This window comes from Drosophila eugracilis, unplaced genomic scaffold, assembly GCF_018153835.1.
Source record: "Drosophila eugracilis isolate 14026-0451.02 unplaced genomic scaffold, ASM1815383v1 contig_2153, whole genome shotgun sequence".
Classification (NCBI taxonomy): Eukaryota; Metazoa; Arthropoda; class Insecta; order Diptera; family Drosophilidae; genus Drosophila; species Drosophila eugracilis.
This window is the reverse complement of record NW_024573037.1, coordinates 491,661-511,705: the sequence shown is the minus strand read 5'-3', so window position 1 is coordinate 511,705 and position 20,045 is coordinate 491,661. Positions and strand designations below refer to the sequence as shown.

The 20,045-nt window shown below is 41.3% G+C and overlaps 1 protein-coding gene and 1 long non-coding RNA gene across 2 annotated transcripts in view; one reads left to right on the top strand and one right to left on the bottom strand.

The window, feature by feature from the left end:
- Nucleotides 1-187: 187 nt before the first annotated feature.
- Nucleotides 188-20,045, top strand: part of LOC108103622 — a 40,570-nt gene continuing 20,712 nt past the window's right edge. Inside the window, exons 1-2 of the long non-coding RNA XR_001772239.2 lie at nucleotides 188-263; nucleotides 2,842-2,894. This is a non-coding gene — a long non-coding RNA (uncharacterized LOC108103622). The remainder of the gene's footprint in view (nucleotides 264-2,841; nucleotides 2,895-20,045) is intronic.
- The window catches only part of LOC108103616, a 28,999-nt gene continuing 21,305 nt past the window's right edge, over nucleotides 12,352-20,045 (bottom strand). The window contains exons 3-4 of the mRNA XM_017209157.2: nucleotides 14,821-16,780; nucleotides 12,352-14,624 (exon numbers count right to left, since the gene is read on the bottom strand). Coding sequence (XP_017064646.1) covers nucleotides 12,696-14,624; nucleotides 14,821-16,668 — 3,777 coding nt within the window. The 5' untranslated portion in view covers nucleotides 16,669-16,780 and the 3' untranslated portion in view covers nucleotides 12,352-12,695. The remainder of the gene's footprint in view (nucleotides 14,625-14,820; nucleotides 16,781-20,045) is intronic.

Genomic DNA, 20,045 nt, shown 5'->3' with positions numbered 1-20,045 from the left:
TGTTATATTCTTTAATTATAACAATGATTTAGTGAAGTTTTCATTTATTATTTACTGTACTATAAATGCGGTTCTAATCTATCTAATTATACTATTATTTAATAAGGCTTATACAAAAATCAAAAATAAGATCTATATATTTTTATAATAGTTTTCACAATTCTTTTCTTTATGTGTTGATTGCAGTTAGATGAAGATCTTCTTGCAAGGACATTGAATGGCCTTGCCACATAGTTGGACTAAAGAAGTTGCCAGATAGATGGGTAAGCTAACAATTAAATCTTTATTACTTATAAACCAATCTTAAATTGAAAAAATTTATGTTGACTAAATATTTTTAGATAGATATATTCACACTGTCCTAATTAAATTAGAATATATTTAAAATTTAGTGTAGTTAATAGCTGTGGCAACTCTCCTTTAAACAATTTTACACAATGCGGCGTTTTCATGTAGATAATTGTTATTTTTTTTTTAAAGCGCCATCCAGCGGTTTACACTGACTTATAGGCAAAGCGCTGCGCAGCAGTATTTTTTTTTAGAATTTTTTTAGCGCCATCTGTTGAGTATGTCAGCGAAAACATATTTTGTATTTTCTTAGTATAGTTTTAGGCTACCTGACTTTATTTATTCTTTCTACCAATATGAAGAACTTTTTCAAGAACTTATTAAGTTAAATATTAAATCAAAAAAAAAGGAGTTGTATTCGGAAATTATCTAAATTCTTTCCCTTAATATTTTTATGAATTTCTTAAAGAACATTTTTCTACAGACATAACACTGAACCAAACACTTGCTCCTGTCACAAAACCTTTCTTTACCATTGATTTTACATTATAAGGGTGTTTAAAATTTATATGGACACTTATTAAACTGAAATAAACAGTAAATCTAAAATTAGCATAAGAGCTTGGATTAGTGTGAGAACTTTTTTAAAAGGCGTAGTACATGGGCATACCTCAGGGTGATCCCTTGACATTGCCAAAGGCATGGCCTCTGTTCGCTTAACTGGCAATCTCCGCGTAATGATGGCTCCCAGGACTTAGTCGGCCAATCAATCGATGGTCGCATAGAGTTTTAAGAGTTTTCCCTCGGTTCGCTTAATTCGGGGGTTCGGTTACGGTACTCGAATTGGGGATTTCGATGGAGTGGCGGCCCACTGTTTTAGGTGCCGGCGTATCCCATCAGCCTCATATGCATATATGTATGCTTTTTTTTCTTCTGTTTTTCATCTTTGGCTTTAGCTTTGGTATTAGCAGCGACTTTGACTTTGGCTTTACCTACATAATTGGTCTGGGGTTGGCCTGACCATGGATGGTCCATGGATATGCTTACATATCGTATCGGATCGGTTCGCATTGGATCCGCATCGCATCGTATCGTATGCCGACCAATTTAGGTGGGCCCCCAATTTAAGTGATAATGATTATGCGTTTGCGTCGACTTCCCATATTCATTCCCAGTTAGGAGTTCAGTTCCCAGCTCAAGCCAAAACGCAAACGTTCAGGTCTTCGATGAATTCGAAATGTTAAAGCCGATGGTCAAAGCCAAAACCAAAAACCAAAAATCAAAAACCAAACCAAAACCAAAACCCCGAGCCGAAGCTATGGAGTTTACTGTGATTTGTGGTTAGTTGCAGCTTCTGTGCTACGTTTAAGCCATTGGAGCTGTCAGGTCTACGTTTGACTTTAAGGCTCATTACGTCAAAAAGAGGCAGTGAAAAAGTATCGTTAAAAACCTTTGGCAATCTGTGGGAAAATTCTCTTCACCATAATTTGCATTTGGGCTCAATTAAAGTTTGCTGTTGCTGTTGCTGTTGCTGTTGTACCCCCGATACACAATATGGACATTAACAGGAAATTGATGTTATTGTCCCGAAACCGATGCCATGCACTTTGCATTTGACCACCGCCACTCATATGTGAACACGAATTAGCTACCTGAACTATCCAGGTGTCTGGATCACTGATCCCTCAGTATTTGGAAATAATGCATTTATTCACTCTAACTTTCTTAAGTGTAATAACTTCTCTTATTCTACATATCTGGTAGTATTTTCATAATTTTTTTTATTGAAATATTGAATTTTAAGAATTCTATGCTGTAAAAAGAAATGTGTATCGTTGGAAAAACTCAGTTTTCTAATAAGGAAGATATTCCCTTTGCTTCTCTTCACTAAATAGATACCGGTCAACGGTGATACTTCATTTATATTGGCAATCTATGGCGTTGTGAAAACTCTGAATGATCTTGCGATTTTCCAAGCAGGCATTTAGTCTACACATATAAAGAAGGCACCTCCAAATGCAGAGTTTAATATCTGCATTATTACATCCCAAGAGAGAACCGTGAAAAAACCATAAAAAATGAACTTGTAGCCAAACCCACGAGCAGCCATCCCACCAACGCCATTTCACCGAGTCTCGCCGATCCAGTATCCAAGTATCCAGGCACCTTTCAAGTTGCATTTATGCACATAGAGCGCCAAGTCCCGCTCCACCCAGCCGTCTTGAAGCGGCAGATGGAGCTACATAAAGCAGTTTGGGCCCAGCATTAATGCTCCCTAAGTTAATGAATACTGTGTTTCATAGCCTGACGCAGAAGGCTGAAGTAGTCTTTTACAGCTTCCGACTGGAATCCGTTTTGGGCACTGAAAATCAGCCTTAATATAGCCCACAGAAGAATGCACACAGAGAAAATATAGTTTAATGTTTTATTTTTATATATTTTTTTTTATTTTTTTATATTGCAAATTTTTCTTTTTTCTATTTTTATAAGAAAATATTTAAGAATCCTGTAAAAAATTGCTTTAATTGTGGATAATCTTTTTTATATTTACAGGGTGACTGGAAAATACAATAAAACTAACTTCATCTGCCTAAAATTTATACATGGTAAGTTTACAAAAATTCTTTTTAACTCTGAAGTTAAATTTTCTGTTATACGAATAAGAAAATATCTTACTATTTAAACATTATTAGTATAATATGCTTCAATCTTAACAGTTAAACGGATTTATATACACTTCATTAGGGCAGATATTAAGTTTAGTTAGTAACTTCAATGAATTACACAACTTCGATAGAAGTGATCATATTTTTTCTTCTCTGAACTTGGGTTTGCCAAGCAAATGGATTCCAAGGAAGGTCGTGCACTGCAAAAGTGCCGCCGCCGCCGACCCATCTCCTCCGCAACCTCATCCGCACATAATCATCATCATCGACATCCACATGCAGCATGTGGCAGCGAGCAAGTGTAGGCGTAATTGTTTTATGTTGATCGCTTTGCTACCCAAACTTTTTTTTTTTTTCCTTCTTACCAGAATTGACTGGATGATGACTGGATGTGGATGTGACGATGTGGATATGATATGATCTATAGATGTAGTATAGTAAAACTGGATCTGTCTTTAGCTGTCTAGTTATGTCGTTTTCCTTTTTATCTAACTGCACTTGATCCGCCGAGCTTATTCGGCTGTAGCTTCCTTTTCCATTTCGTCGTGAGCGAGCCAAAGTAAATGCAAGAACATTTTCAATTTTATGCTAATTAGTTTGAATTTGTTTCGGCTAAAAGAAAGGCAAGAGAGGGCCTGCAGTGGCAGAATTGCTGTGAATAAACGCCTACCTACACAGATAAAAAAAGTCTATGATTTTATATTTTTATTTTATATTTAGATTGTTGGTTTAGGTTGTTGGAGATGCCGACTTAGCTGGGGTACATATTGAGATACTAGCAAAAGTTTCTAATATTGGCTATTATTTTAAATAAATATTTATGACTGATTGTGTGTCAAAAGATTTTGTCACATTTAATACCTTGAGTTGACATATAAAAATTGAATTATATATGTCAAGAACAAAGGATATATAAGTAATTTTCCCATCGATCCATCATGAAACTTATTTCTTTGGTATTTTTCTATATATATAAAAAAACACAAACAATACGAACCGCATATGTGCCACTTAAGAAATCAACAATAATAACTCTGAATAAAGATAAGCCTTTAGCATGGGCATTGGCAGCGTCAACCCTTTAGCCCTTTTGTCTTTTCCGGTGACTGGTGGAAAACTCTGGCTTTTTGGCTACCCCATGACCATAATTTGATCCAGCCCAAAACCGCCCACACATCCATCTATGTATTCGCAACCTGACCCTCTGCTCTTATCGCTTTAATTCCAACGGAATACATCGAATTAAATGCTTATATGAACAAAAAGGTTCTGGCACAGCCACTGCTGGAATGTCAAAGACTTGGAAGTTGTCAGGAAACAGAAGCTATATAAAATATCGAACTTTTGATGCTCTATTAAGGTAGGAATTGAAATGGGAATATGTTCTGTAGAATATGTAAAGATTTTTCTTACAAAAAACTACAAAATATTTCTAAAGATTTCCTTGGATTTGTTTTGCATTTCGTTGTTTTAAGAAATGATTTAATTCACTTCAAATAAACTTTTTCAATTTTTCTCCTAACTCCTATAGTTTTTATACTCTTAGTTAGCTTCTTACCTTTTGGGAAGTGTATTGACCAATAAATATGAATAAAAAAGATGGTTTAATATATTGCCCATAGCTTCAGCTTCAAATACAGAACGGGAAGTCGGAAAATGCCAGGACAATAAAAGCAGCAAGAAAAGGGACCTGGGTCAGGTGTGTAAGCCTTAGCGGTTAAAATCGCATTGACGTGTGTGCCAAAAGAGCGTAAAACCTCAAACACGTTGTTAAACTTTTATGCGTTACAGTTGAACCGGAAACGGAAATCTAATAGACCAAAGCATGCATAAGTGATGAAGCGAGAAAAGGTGGCCAAAAAAAAAAGACCCATCACCCATCACATTCGAAAAAGGACGAAGACGGAAAACCCTTTTCAATGCTGCCCAAAAATCTTATCAGCGGCCAAAAGTTTTGCACGTCACGTCTCCCACTTTTGCCGTTCTAGGGATTTTCATTTTTTTTCTCCATCATTTTTGGTTCCCCTGTTTTTAGGTTGACCTCTGGAGAGAGCAAAAGGGTCGAGAGGCGGCATCTTTTGCGAAAACTTTGCAAAAACCTTTTGTTCACCACCTATTTCCCAACCAAAAAAAAAAAAGTATGTGTAGATAGCTTGGTGGATGGGCTGGATGTTGCGTGGCATGGCCTTGATATTGTGAACACATGTTACGGGGTAGATTACCTTGTCAATCGCTTCGTTGAACGATTACTTTTCAAATGTTGGCAACTAAAAGCCAGGCAAGGGGTAAGAAAAAAAAGATGCTAAGACATAAGTCCAGACCCAAAGAGATTGCCAAAGCCATCCGGTTTTTGGCAATAGATTCACGACTTCCTTCCTCCTTCATCAGAAGTAAAAAAAAGACAACAATATATATCTGGAATATATACCACATCACCACCTCGAGGATCGGATGAGATCGACCAGATCCCAACAACCGATGCAGCGATGACATTGTTTTATTTCTCATTTCACAGGCAGTACAATAAAACCATCTTGGTGTGCTCCACCGACGGTAAATGGTTTGGTTTCGTTTGCCTGCCAAATCCGCATCATTGCTTCCAGTTGCACCCCGTGGTGCAAACATTGGCGCCCGGGAATCCAATTCAGGCCGCTCTGCTGGTCTTTTCCTGCCAAGGTGTAAAATCGATCCCCTACCGTTTGTATATTTTGCTTCAGTAGGATTTTGTTTTGGTTTTATATTAATTTCGATATTATGAAAAGGACTTCGATTTTGCCTATTTCAGTTGAGAATATTTTACATGGAATTCCAGAAATATCTAGGGTTGTATGGTTTAGATTATAAAATTTAAAAAAGGAGAGAGAAAATTAAGAAAAAACATGTCACACTTAAACCGAATTGAAGCTCATTGGTTAGGCGACGAGGCGGATCCAGGCTTATGACGATGGAGGCAAAAGGACCCGGGTCATTTGACTCGCTCTTATACCATTTAAATGGATGTGACGACAGGATGCCAATGATCGTGGTCGGCCGGTGCTCGGTGCCATTTATTTTCGAGCAAGTCAATTATAAATTATGATTACAGTGATCACAACGTTTATGGCATGTGGATGTGACATTACATTCCCATCGCGTTCGCTTGGACTTATCGTACCTCGTATCGTACCTTTAAGAACGAACTTTGAGCTTTCGAGCCGGATATTCAGAGTAGTATTGGTAGTGTATGTATGTGCAGGGGGTGTAAAGACCGTTTTTACATAGGCCATCAAGTATCGCCAAGTTAGCCGGTCACAACATTTTTGTCGTTAATAATTTAAAATGGACTTTTGTGCTGTTTTGTGGGCTGCATTTCATTCTTACCGTCAAGTGGCCGTAACGATTTTAGACGATTGACAGCTAAGAAGCGGGTGTTCACACACACACACACACACACACAAACACACACTTACACCGCGGCTTTTGCCCTTTGTATCAATGCCGACAGGTCTGCAGCTGTTGTTGGCCGTTGTTACCGCTGTTGTTGTATCTGTCTCTCTGCTGCTAGCCAGTTATGTTTGTCATATTTTATGGGCCGGTTACGTCTGGCAGCTCACTGCTGCCCCGACCGACCCACGTCCAATGACCAGTACCCATTGTCGTCCCGGTCGAAGCCCCCAGATTCTCTTCCTGTGGCCACTGTCGTCCACTGTCTCCAATGGCCAGCCGCAATACCGAAGTCCGCCCCCTTTTGGTACGAGTGATATATATGACAACGGATTTTGTTTTAGTGGCATGGGTGACAATCCCTTTAGAAACCTTAATTTATTCACGCATGTTGGCGAAATGTGCCCCTTACACGCAATTCAAGAAGAGCGGCTAGTCAATGCAAGATATCTTTCCAAAACGAAAGAGGCAAAGACAACATAATGGCGGGCAGTTTTCTTGAGATATTTTTTATACATATGTATATAAATGAAAGAAAACTACCATATAGATTTATTATTTTAATATTCATGAAGGTTTTGAGTAAACTTTACTTTTTGAATTACAAATTGCTTAGAAGCTCGTCTTAGAGCTATCATGGCGGATGAGTAATATAGTCCTTATGTATTTGAAGCTGTTGATTCTTTCTTTTCCATACAATTAAACGCTCTTCATGTCGTTTCTATTAACTTTATTAACACTAAGTTCACTATTAGTCAACTTCTTAACTAACCCTCATGCCAACCTGTTTTGGCAAGGGTGTGTATATCACATTCGCTTGGTCTAATTGACTGCATTATTTATGAGATGCGTCCAAGACATGGGATACTTGGACATTTCAGGAACTACAGTGGATAACCGGAAAAGGGGTTGACATATGGTGGGTCACTCGTAGTGCTCAATCACTGGTTTGGGGTGGTCAGTGTCTGAGAGTTCGAAGATATGGGTGCTGGGATTACACTAGTTCGTCTTTTTTTTTATCATAAAATATTCAAGAAGTCAATTTACCATAACGGAATGTTTGCTGGATTTGCAATCCTTTGGGTCTACACTATAAAAACATATAATCGATTATGGTAGAAACTAAGATTTATGTAATTGAAACAAAATGTGTATATATAGAAGTTTTAGGGATTTCTAAAAAATAATATATTTTTAGAAGAATTCCTTATAGGAATGCCCAATATTTTTCTCTAAGTGTAATATACATCTTCAGTGCCTTGCCGATTGATTTGCGAGACAGCAAAAGTAGTGAGGTCATTAATTAAATGAAAACTTTTCGGATATACATATGTGTGTGCTGCGCCTTTTTTGTTAACAGCAGAAATCCAACAGGAAGCCTTTCGGGGCATCCCCAACATTATTAAATCTATGCTGTGTAGTATAACAGGGGCTTTATGGTCCCTGAGAGTCACTTTCCAGATTCAGAATCAGATTCAGATTCAGATACGAATCAAAGCCACTCGCACATTTGTGATATACACCAATCTTCGCGCCGCGTGAATCTCGTCCTGGATTGTGGAGGGGTAAAAAAAAAAAATAAATTACTTTAAACGGTTCCGAATAGCAAATTGCTGATTGTCATTTCAAAAGCCACACATATCAGTGTCAATGACTTGGGGGGGAACCTGGACGTGGACCTGAACCTGAACCTGGAGCTGTAGCTGGAGCCTGTGACTGACTCTGGACCTTGCCAGATTATGGTCTTCGGGGTCTTGAAGATTGGGAAACCGGACGCTCTGTATGTGTGTGACTGAGCGAACTTTAAATGACGAATGACCAAAGCAAAACGCAGAGTGAATCGGGATCACAAGATGTGAGGGCCAGAACGGCAATAATACGAGCTTGGAACGACGTGGACGACGACGAAGACGACGACGATTCGCGGGAATTGAGATTGGGATGAATTTTTATAATTGAGCTGAGCAGATTTTTTAATCCCTTTCTTTGGTCTTCTGCTAGTTTCGTTTTCAGGCAAGAGTTGACCCAAAGCAAAGGAATTTTTTTGGGGCCCCTATAAAGGGGGAAAATCTTCTCTGTTAAGAGGTCAAAAATTATAGAAATTGGTTTCAACCTTTATGCGTTATTACAAAGTAATAACTTAATGTGATAGATGACCGATGCAAATGCTGTTTAGGTAATGAAGTTGCCAATCTCTTCATTTCTAAACAATTTACAAATATTTTACGATATATAAAATGGATTAGTTGTGATTAAATGGCTCCGTTAACTATCCGGACCTTATACAAATCAGTCAGATTTTATGGTTTTTTCTTTTTTTCTTTTTTGGGAGTAGATACATCCGCACATATATTCTTCCCCGATCTTTGTCTGAGATTGACTGCAACTATTTCAGTGGGTACAGTAAACTACCGCCATTGCTCTGAATTATTGACATCTGGTCCCATGCCATCAATCTCGCAGAAGATTATAAAGGACTTTTGGTGTTGTTGGTGCTGCTGATGCTGTTGCTGGTGCAGTTTGTGCCTCGTTTTTGTTTTTGTATTTTTTTGTGCTTCTGAGCAGCCAACCTTCTATCACACAGGTACACTGCATTCGTGGAGTTGTTGAGCTCCAACTTTAGCCCCGGCCAAAGGCAATTTCACCGTCTGACCATCGATCCCTTCTGTTGAAGCCGCATGCGGTGCACTATACTATAACAAACTATAGCCATAGCTACCTATACCTATACTATATAGTATACTATACCAATATGAGAGAAGAAGTTCGGTTGACGATGCTGCCAACGTCAATCGCTGGACTTCAGTTCAGTTGGATGTTGGATGTTGGGGCGGTGGAGAACTGCCATCGTATCGAGAGCGTGTAGCAAAATTCGTGCCGTGACCGCCCCTTTCAATTCTGTATTATCAGATTAGCTTTTTTTTTTTTTTTTTTTTTTTTTTTTCGTTCATAAGCCATTTGTTGTTGCAGTTTTTAGTAGTTGATGCAGCAGCAGCAACAGCAGCAGCCGTTGCACTGCACTGCAGTAATGCTATTGACCGCCAGCATTAAATTACGATTGGGAGTCGTGGCAGCCGGCCACAAGATGCCTATGATGCCGATGATGACACTGCTCGTTTACGAGAACTCTGCTGGGTTTGCTGTTGGTATGCGTTTGGGGTCTTTGAATGTGAATTAGACTCGGGTTAACGTTCACTCCACGACAGGTGCACTTAAAAAAGCAGTGAAGTCAGGCTACGAACCAAAAAAAGAAGAGTTAGTAAGTAAGTACCTACGTCAAGAGAATACCAACAAAGGAAAGAAATCAGTATCTGGAAGCGACGTGAACTTACTCCCGCGATTAATCAAAGGATTTTAGTGGAGTTCTTTTGTAAGATAGATCCGTTGTTAAAAAAGAAATAGTATTGAAAATCAGTTTTAAAAGTTAAATATACCTTTTGAAAAAGGATTTCATTAAAGTCTAAAATATTCGATTACGCAATGAATTATGAAACAGCAATTTAAGCATGCGTATAAGTAGAGTTAATTTAAAGTTTAAAAAAGGTTGAGAAGAAACCATTTAAAGGAATAAATTGCCGTGCCACATATGTGTTGGCTGTTGTTTGGTGCCGTTGCTGCTTGTTTTCTGCGTGTTTGCTTCAGGCTTAACGATAACATTGTGGCAATTTTATTTACCCACAATCTGTTGTTTTCCTCATAGAACTTGAGACCCGGGGCGCCATCAGAGCCAAGAGCCAACAGCCAAGAGCCCAAAAGCCAGGACTAGCAGGAGTTAGAGTTGGAGTTCGAATAAAGTCAGTGGCATAGACACAGGGACCCAACGAACCGAGTACGAGTCCGAGTCCGAGTCCTGCCAAACAGGAAGGAAGAGAGCGGATTTCAGCGGAAGGAAACACTAAAATGTTACTTTAAATAAATTGCACCACACCGGAGGCTCTGCTATTTTCTAGACACAAACGCTCCTGCCCTCAAAAAGGGGGAGGTCATTGAAATGGCTATGGTTATATGGCTATAGGGGCTATATGGCTATATGGCTGTGCCCGATAGCAATGGCGATGGCGATGGTGTTACTACCATACTGGGGTTGGCCGGGTGTGACATGGCCAACCACACACGGATACGGATGGCACCTATATATCTACACCTATATATATATATATATACACCCATATAAGATACGAGCACACCTTATACAACCTGCATGTGCAGTATCTACTACTGGCGCACTGCATTTATTTATTTGGACACTAACGCCCTCGCAGCCAGGGAAGCAAAATTTACGAGCTTCCCTTAATCGATCTAAAATTAAACGGCTTGCTGGAATCAACCCTTTTGTGTGGTAACAAAAAACATGAAAACAACAACCAACTTCCACCTTCATGCATTTTAGCTATCTGCAATCCTAATTGTTATCAACAATTTGCAATTCTTCTTCTTCAATAAAACTATCGCTTAAGGCTCTCAAGTTCATCCGATTTGCCTTTTTTCCCGTAAAATTTGTATACAGTACGTATATGCTTTAATTTTTGTAATTGTGTTTTGAATCTTGACTATACTTATTTTGTAATATATTTAAGAAACTATACTTACTTTAATTTGTAATATATTTAAGAAATATTCATAAAAATATGTTGAAAAACGTAGATGGAAGGGAGGAGTCCCTCGATTACCAGATACTTATTACTTTGTTAACCAATTTTCAAATAAATACGCCATCAACAGATGGCGCTTTTTATTTTCTATATTTGGGTTTTGAATCTTGACTATACTTACCTTCACTTAAGAAGATTCATAAACATGTGTCAAAACGTAGATGGAAGGGAATCCCTCGACTATCAGATACTCATTACTCAGATAAGCAAGTTTTAAATGAATATGCTACCAACAGATGGCGCTATCTCCAATTCGATTGGCACCTTCTGTTGTTGAAACCACACATATAACCATATGGCGTTATCTACCATGGTTAAGCCCTTTAACATTATATTCTTAATAACTACTGGATAGCTCTAGGATCGGTTTGCTTAATTTCGAATCCAGCTTTCTTAGCTTTTGAGGCTCTCTTCGTTGAATTCATAGATGAGCCTATCTAAATCTTCTAATAATTCTGGTCCCCTTTACTTTCACTTTGCTTTCTTGTTCATCAAATTATTTGAAACTTTAAAATATTATCGAATACCCCTCATCCCATAGTGGTAAATTTGGTTCTTTAAATCCCTTAAACAGTTTGTCTTCTATCCAATCTTGTATATAATCATATGATCTTTTTCTTTCTCAGTTATAGGACATTCTTTTTAAAGAATCGACCACTTTGATTCCAATACACCCAAGTTTAAACAATTGTTTTAAGAATTTTCAGATATTTTATTGCAAACATATATAGCTTAAATATGAGTTGAAGGTATTTGTCTGGTTACTGTTTTCAGAACTAACTAACCGACTACATAATTACTTTAGGATTTGTTTGTAATAAAAAAAAAAAAAAAAACAACAAAACTTTATTTTTCGATTTTGGATCATGAGGACTTTTAATGAGTGATCGATCCTAACTACATACTACGCCTATGTAGTTCGGTAAACGGCAATCTGCAATCAAATTTTGTTTCGTTTCCTCATATCAAGCGTTTCTGTCGTTGTTGACTCATTCTATTTGCATTCCCATTGCCATCGTCATATCATCATATACAACACACTTAATATTTCAGTTACAATTAAAAAAAAAAATTATATGTATACGTTACTCACGATACCAGTAGGCGCTGCTTAGTGGCTATTTTAACTTACATAATCGAGTATCACTAACAATATGTATCGTTATTTATTTATTTAGTACTTGTTATTTCTTTGCCATTTATAAATTCTCTACAACACGACGCTTGTACATCAAAACATCAGTTTTTTATAAGTACAATTTAAAAAAAAAGGGACTCATATATATATATATATATATAATTTTCATATATTATATATGTATACATATATTGTATGTATATTTATGTATAGAAAAAAAAATGCTAGTTGATCCATCTAAATATTTATTATTTTAGCGTTAGCCTAAGTGAAAGTATTTTCGTATTATGAGCGGCAGACGATCCTCGATCTTCTCGATCTTTGATCCTCGATGTGAGCATGAGCAATATAATGCATCTTGTATATCTTGTATATGTATATATATCCGATATATCTGTAACCATATACGAGTATATCCGTATATTTTCATATCTGCATATCTGACTTCCAAAAGTGTTTGTGCGCTGCATGACATGAGGGCTCTTAGTGATAAAATGCCAACGCCTTGGCATAGTACGAGGTACATGGTCATGATATGCGATCGGGACTTTGCCGCTGGCCCGCCTCGGTCTCGGCTCCCGCCAATCCAGCTAAACCCGACTCCGCGGGATGCGGATGTACACAGTTATCCGGTGATCTGGACTGTGATCGTGATCGTTTCGGCGGTGGCGTTATTGAGTGTTGTGAATTTGAATCGGAGGAAGTGCGTCGACAGAAGGGACTCAGTCCACCCATACCGGCATTACCAGCAGCACCGGCTGCCAGCATATGGGGCGTTAGTTGGGGAAAGCGTGGCATACGCGGTAGTCCTGCAAATAGCAGTGGACTCGCACCGCCGCCGGCATGGCTAAGCAGCAGACGGTGATTTGGTGGTGTGCTTTCGGCGACCATCGGATAGCCATGCCCGGCATGTCCAACGGCAAAGCGATGTTGCAGTGCCTCAATGCAAAGCGGTACATTCAGTCCATGGGCATGGGCACCGGCACAAATGCGGGCGAGAATCTCTGCCTGAATGTTGCCCACCGCTGGACCAACATTCACTCCCGCCGATGATCCAACCACTGCCGAGTGCGGAAACCCGGCCTTATTGTTGTTCAAATTGAGACTCATCAGCTCGAGCAGTGGATCCGTGGGCATTACGGGTGCATGGAGTAGACCATGATCATCGCTGGTCGACAGCAGTTTGCGATGCAAATTCAGATTCGAACTGTGACGATCGCGGCTTCGCTTCGAGGGAAAAGCGGCGTTGCAGCCATCTATATTGCACTTGTGGTGCAGCTTGAGATGGACACTCTGGTGGTGCGTCTTAAGATGAAAATGATTTTGGAATATCTCACCACAGGCGGTGCACTTCAGTGGGTTCTCCTTATCAATCGGCACCTCGGGCACTTCTGTTTCTGCTTCCGGTTCGGGTTCAGGTTCAGGTTCCGTTTCCGGTTCGCGCTCTTCTAGATCACCCAATCTTAAACCCAAACTCAAACCATTACCACTTTGCCGGCGCACGCAATTGTTATTAATATTATTATTATTATTGTGATTGGCAGTCTTGTCGCTGGACTCCTCCGCCAAGGACTCATCGCCGCCCATTAGCTCCTGCTTGATGCGTACATAGCGATTCTCGTCCGCCTCGTAGTTGATCTCCTCCAAGGGTTCCAATTTAATGGCGGCCGCCGCCCTTGAAAGATCAAGTGTATTATCCATCGGCGCCTCATTCTCATCCTCTGCCTCCCGTTGATCTTGAGGGACAGTTGGTCGCCTCGTTTCTTGCTCCTCTCCCCGTTCCATTTTTAGTTCCGGTTTGGTTTCAGTGCCAGGTTCATGTTCGCGTTCTGATTCCGGTTCATGTTCTGGTTCCTGATCCTGTTCCGTCTTGATGCAGAGACCCACCGGCCTGAGATCACCGTAGGGTGTGAGGGGTGGCGATGGTATCGACTTAGTAGACTCGCCCACCTCTGTTTCTTTGGCGGATGCGGCGGCCTGCGCTGGCAGACGCACCTTCTTAATGGACAGATCGGCGGCCACATCATAGTCTACCGAATTTTCACCAGAATTCTCATCCGATTGTACTGGACATCGAACTGGATTTTGGCTTTTGCGTTTCCGTTTATTGGCCGCCATTTGGGCGAGGGTTTGGGCGTGGGCATGGGCATGGACATGGGCGTGGGAATGGGAGTGGGCGTGGGCGTGGGCATATGTGTGGCACTCCTCAAGGCCAGACTGAACGACCTTGCCCGGACTGGATTGCTCTTTGGTTTGACTCAGGCTGGAAACCGCCGACGTGGAGCGCTCATCGCTCTCATCGTTATCGTTATCATTATCGTTATCGTTGTCATGGTCCAGCGGAATGCTGTCTAGCTCATCGCCAACCACAACAATGCCATCGGGATCATCGTCATCATCGTCCTCATCGCCGTCAGCCTCGTCGTCATCATCATCACCGGCCATGTGGATGCCAACCTGAAATTATAAATCGGAAAAATACGAATAATATAAATTATACTCTATAAAACATGACGACAACACGTCGGATGAGTAACATTTCGATTCTTCATAGAATTGACAAATCTCTGATAATGAAATGATGTTTGCCGACGATTTTAAGTTAATATAAAATAAAAAAAAATTTCAGTGATTTATATTCGTGTGTACCCACCTCAAGGATCTCATCGTCATCCTCATCCTCGGTGTGCTCATTTTCCATCGTCAGCTTGCGGCGCTGTCCCTCGTACCGACCGGCATCCAAATAGGATCTCTGCAGATAATCCTGTCCATGCTTCAATTCCAAAGCTCCGACACCGCCTCCAGCTCCTGAGCCCGCTCCCGAACCGCCCATCGCGTGATGACGCAGATCTGGCGGTGGCGTTAGCAGCGGAAAACTTCCAAAAGGCGCTAATCCCGCCATGAGGCCGTTGGGCGCCTGAAGCAAGAGCGGATGCGGTTGCGCACTGCGTCCATCGTGCGGTGAGATTTTGCGTCTCAAATGCGGTGAATGCAGTTTGGGATTCGGATTGGCACTGTGCCGATTTCTCGAACGCCTTGAGCTGAACATCATACTGCATCCATCCACCGTGCACTTGTGCATCTCCCTCAGATGCACTGCCGAAAAGTGAATCTTTAGAGCACCCTTGTCGCAAAAGGTCTTTAAACAGACATTGCACTGTACCCTCTTTTTACCCGTCACTGGATTAATGAACTGAGTGCCCAGATTGGCGGGCATTGAGCCCCATTGCCGCTTGCCACCGCCACCAGAACCGCCACCATTCCCTCCAGCTCCACCGGGCGAATGGGTTTTTCGGCTAGATCGCATATTGGAGGACAAGGCCAGGCGGGTCATTCGCTGTGAACTAACTCCCGAATTGGATCCCGAATTCGAGCATGATCCTGAAGCGGATCCCTTATCGCTGCCTCTTTGCTGCTTGCCAGCGGATTCTTCAACTGATCCAGACCCTGAACCACCCGATCCTGAACCAGAACCAGAACCCGATTGATGTGGATACTGGGCAACTCCTGGCGGTGGCGGTGGCGGTGATCGTGAATCAGGAGGCGGTGGTGGCGGTGGCGGTGGCAGGTGATAGGCCATGGCCATTGCATTGAAAAACTGGTTACTCCGGTGCAGGTGGTGTTGATGCTGCTGCTGTTGCTGCTGCTGATTATGATGATGGTGTCCGAATTCCGTGGGACTCGGCGGCAATGGTAATGGACCACCAAAGGCGCCCAATGCCGCCGCCGAGCTGATTTTACGAAAGTCAAAGGGTTGCATATTCTGCAAATCACTCAGCGGATTCATCGGATTCTCCGTGGGAGTACTGTTACCCGTTCCAGATCCGGTACTACTACTATTATTCCTACTAGCCGCCGATAGCTTTTGCTGCAATTGATTCTGCAAATGCAGCTGGGCATGTGCCAGCTGCGAAAAGTGGGCGCTCATCGATTGTGCTGCCGATTGTGAGTGCGACTGCGACGACGTCTGCTGGCTGCTGGAGCGGGACGGCGAGTGTTGACCACCGGCGTTTGCATTCAGGGTGAGGGGATGGCGCAACGGTAGCGCCAAGGGCAAAGGATGGGGATGCGGATGAATCGGGTGCGTCGTTAGGGGCAGCGTCGGCAGGGGCGGCGAACTGCGTCGGCTGGGGGTCATCACCATTGAAACGGATTTGGGGCTCAGGTGCAGGTCCCCTCCAGTTGGTGGTAAATGTGGGTGATGGTGATGGTGGTGGTGCTGGTGATGGTGTTGTTGCTGCTGGTGGTGGGGGAGGTGATGGTGGTTATGTTGCCGCTCATGACCTTGCAGTGGGTGGCGATAGGAGGTGACGGGCAGGTGGTATAACAAAGAAGACGACGACGGACTAACCGAACCGCCGGCGGCTAAACGATGAACTTCAGTGGCGGCGGCGACGGCGGCGGCTGCTGCTGGACTGCTCGACTGCAGCTGAGGATGCGGATGCGGTTGCGGTTGCGGATGCGGATGAAAGTGTGGATGCTTTTCGTGGCCAATATTCATCAAGCGGCGGGCTTAGGAACAACAATTAATCTGTAGACTTTTGACGATACATTAGACTAGATGCGGCATTTAGGTTTCCAGGTGCTGTGTTGTGTTTTGTGTTGTCGATTCGCTGCAAGTAATGAACAAAAAAAATATATTAGTTAATCGGTAAACTAGTTAGATTTTTAGTATATATATATAATATTATAAGACTAAGTATATACATAAATTAAATCAATTTTAAACAAACTTTAAGGACGTTCTTCTACATTAAAGAAAATACTTCCTAAAGCAACGCGAAAAACTGTAACATGTGTTACATAAACCATATTTGTACTTGCTCCAGTACCTGGTTTAATTTGAATTAATTTCGCTGTAGTTTATAGTGACCGCGCGTGTGTGTGTGGCATTTAACCGATCTAGGGAGCAGTGTGTCTGAGCGCCTCACAGCTAACATATCTTCCTACCATCTCAAACATTGTCAAGGAGTTTCCACCGAAACCGCCTAACGAAGTGGCCACAACTCAACGGAGCGGGCAATCGGACCTCCCAGACGCACATCATCCACAACAACCACAACCGTGCATACACGAGTACAGATGATTATTGAAAATAAAAATAAGAATAATGATGTGACAAATTCTGAGTGGTCACTTCACGTCTTTACAGCGGCGAGTCGGCGAGGCGACCAGAAGAGTCCGAGGAGCAGAGGGGACACTTGTAGACACACACATATATACATAGACGTTTATGTAGAGAGCTCGGCGTGACATGACAATGTGATAGTGTGTGCAGAAGACGCTCTTCACGCTGTCGTCTACGGCCACTTCAAGTCCCCATGTCACATTCTTCTGTGCCGCACCACCACCACACAAGAGCCAGACTCAAGACTGCCGATCTCCCTGAACTTCGCCTCCTCTTCGATTGCTTCGAAACGATACAAAACCGATACGATACGAAACGACTAGATCCGAATCCCAATACGAATCCAAGTTCCGAAAACGAATTCATATCGATTGATAAGGGAGGGGGAGCTCTGTGATCGTGATATTCAACTCCACTTCCACTTCCATCGAGATGAAGATCGAGGCCGAGAGATCGCGATCATTACGCGCGACCTCTTGATGATCCCATGTGATGAGTAGTGCCATGCCGCTTGCGACGAATACTTTAATTGACGAAGACGACGTACCTTTCTTAACTTGGATTATAATATTCATTATATGGAGTACTTTTAGATTAGTAGGTTGTCCTAATATTCGTAGTAATGTTTGTATGATAAAGAACAGTTCAAAAAGTATTATTTACAAAGTATTTTATAATTTTAAACAAGAAATCTGGTCAATGGCATTGTCCTTATTTAAATTAAGGAGTCTCCTTATGCTAAGAAATATTCCAAATGGCATGTACAAAAAAAAAAACTGCTATTATAAAAACATTCACTCCTCAACTGCCTTTGGACTATGCCATTTGGCATTGGGGAACTTTGCATGATATATGTCATCTTGGCAAGTAATTTAAATGGTATACAAATTGTTTTTTAATTGCCACCTGTTGTTGGGGCTGCTGTTGTAACGACATTTATTACGATTCTGTTCGGCTCAGATCTGAATAAGGAACTGTCGTTGTCGTAGAACCGGAGATGCACGACGCTACGCGACAGTCTCGTCAACGGCAGCTTTTAATTGCTTTTGGCTGATATTTAATGTTTTTTTTTCTTAGTTATTTTTATACCCGTTACTCGTAGAGTAAAAGGGTATACTAGATTCGTTGAAAAGTATGTAACAGATAGAAGGAAGCTTTTGCGACCCTAAAAAGTATATATATTCTTGATCAGGATCAATAGCGAAGTCGATTGAGCCATGTCCGTCTGTCCGTCCGTCCGTCCGTCCGTCCGTCCGTCCGTCCGTCCGTCCGTCCGTCCGTCCGTCCGTCCGTCCGTCCGTATGAACGCTGAGATCTCAGGAACTATAGCAGATACAAAGCTGAGATTAAGCATGAAGATTCTTGAGGTCCCGGGACAGCGCAAGTTTATTACAGCATCCTGCCACGCCCACTCTAACGCCCACAAATCGCAAAAAACTAAAATTGCTGAAATCTCAGGAACTATTGCAGTTAGAAAGTTGAAATTCAAAAAGTATAATCTTTAGATGGCAGCGCATCTTATAGTGGTACTACTATCCGGCCACACCCACCCATACGCCCACAAGGCTCAAAAGACGGTTTTCGGATTTTCTAGAAAAGCTGATATCTCGGTAACTATAAGAGATAGAAAGTTCGGATTAAGCATGTATGTTTCTATAATGCTCCCAATGCGAATTGTTTTTTTCCAATCACGCCACGCCCACTCGAACGCCCACAAAACCCGAAAAACCAAAAATGCAAAAATCTCGAAAACTATAAAAGCTACACAATTTTGCTTAAGAACACGTATTTAGGAGATGCCTCTGCAACTTGCCACGAAGTTGCATCCGGCCACGCCCACTCTAACGCCCACAAACCGCGGAAAACTGTGGAGTCTATAATATTATTATGAATGCCTTCGTTTGACCTTGTGTAACTTATTTTTGTTAATATCTATCGACTTACAAAAGATTTTTTAAATCGGAACATTATTTCGCTATTTATGAAGAAATTAAGGTTATAAGGCTCCACATGGGCAGTGACGTCACTATAAGCATACTCAACATACTTCCTCTGACAATAGGTGGCGCCTTGTGAATTTCCACTAGCAAAATTTATATTTTAAAATTGTGTAAAACAGTAACGGGTATCTTATAGTCGCGGCACTCGACTATAGCGTTTCCTCTTGTTTTTTTTTAGCCTTGTGTATTTGTGATTTGACACGTTCCGAATCTGAGAGAGTTCTCAAGTTCTGACCAAACCAGTTTTCCCTCGAGTTGTGTGTATCTGAACCCATCTGCTCTGATCACTACTGATTGCATAAAAGTGACAGTTTGCAGTGCGCGAGTATTATTGGAGCTTTGTTGTCTGCCTATAATTAGGGTTCCGAGGTCCATACTTGTTGGACAGCTTTTCAATCTTAATTTTTCCCAACTGCGGAAGCTGAGTTTGAAAAATTAAGTCGTCTTCTATTGGGTTTTTTTCTTTTACGATTTTCTAATTTAGTAGTTTCCTAAATTTTAGGCAAGGATAAAATCGTTCACGTACTAATTTAGTAACCTTCTTCTATTCAATATACTAAAGTACAATAAGATTTACTACTTAAGATGACCCCCAGATCGGCAGCCTTCTTTTATGACGGATGCATCACTAAAATTTTGAGATCTCTACAAACCACTGGTCATATGTTCGTTAACCAAAATCGATGCTGTTGGAAGCAATTTGTATCCCAAAGTTTCATCGGCATTTATGAAGGAACGACGGACGACGTT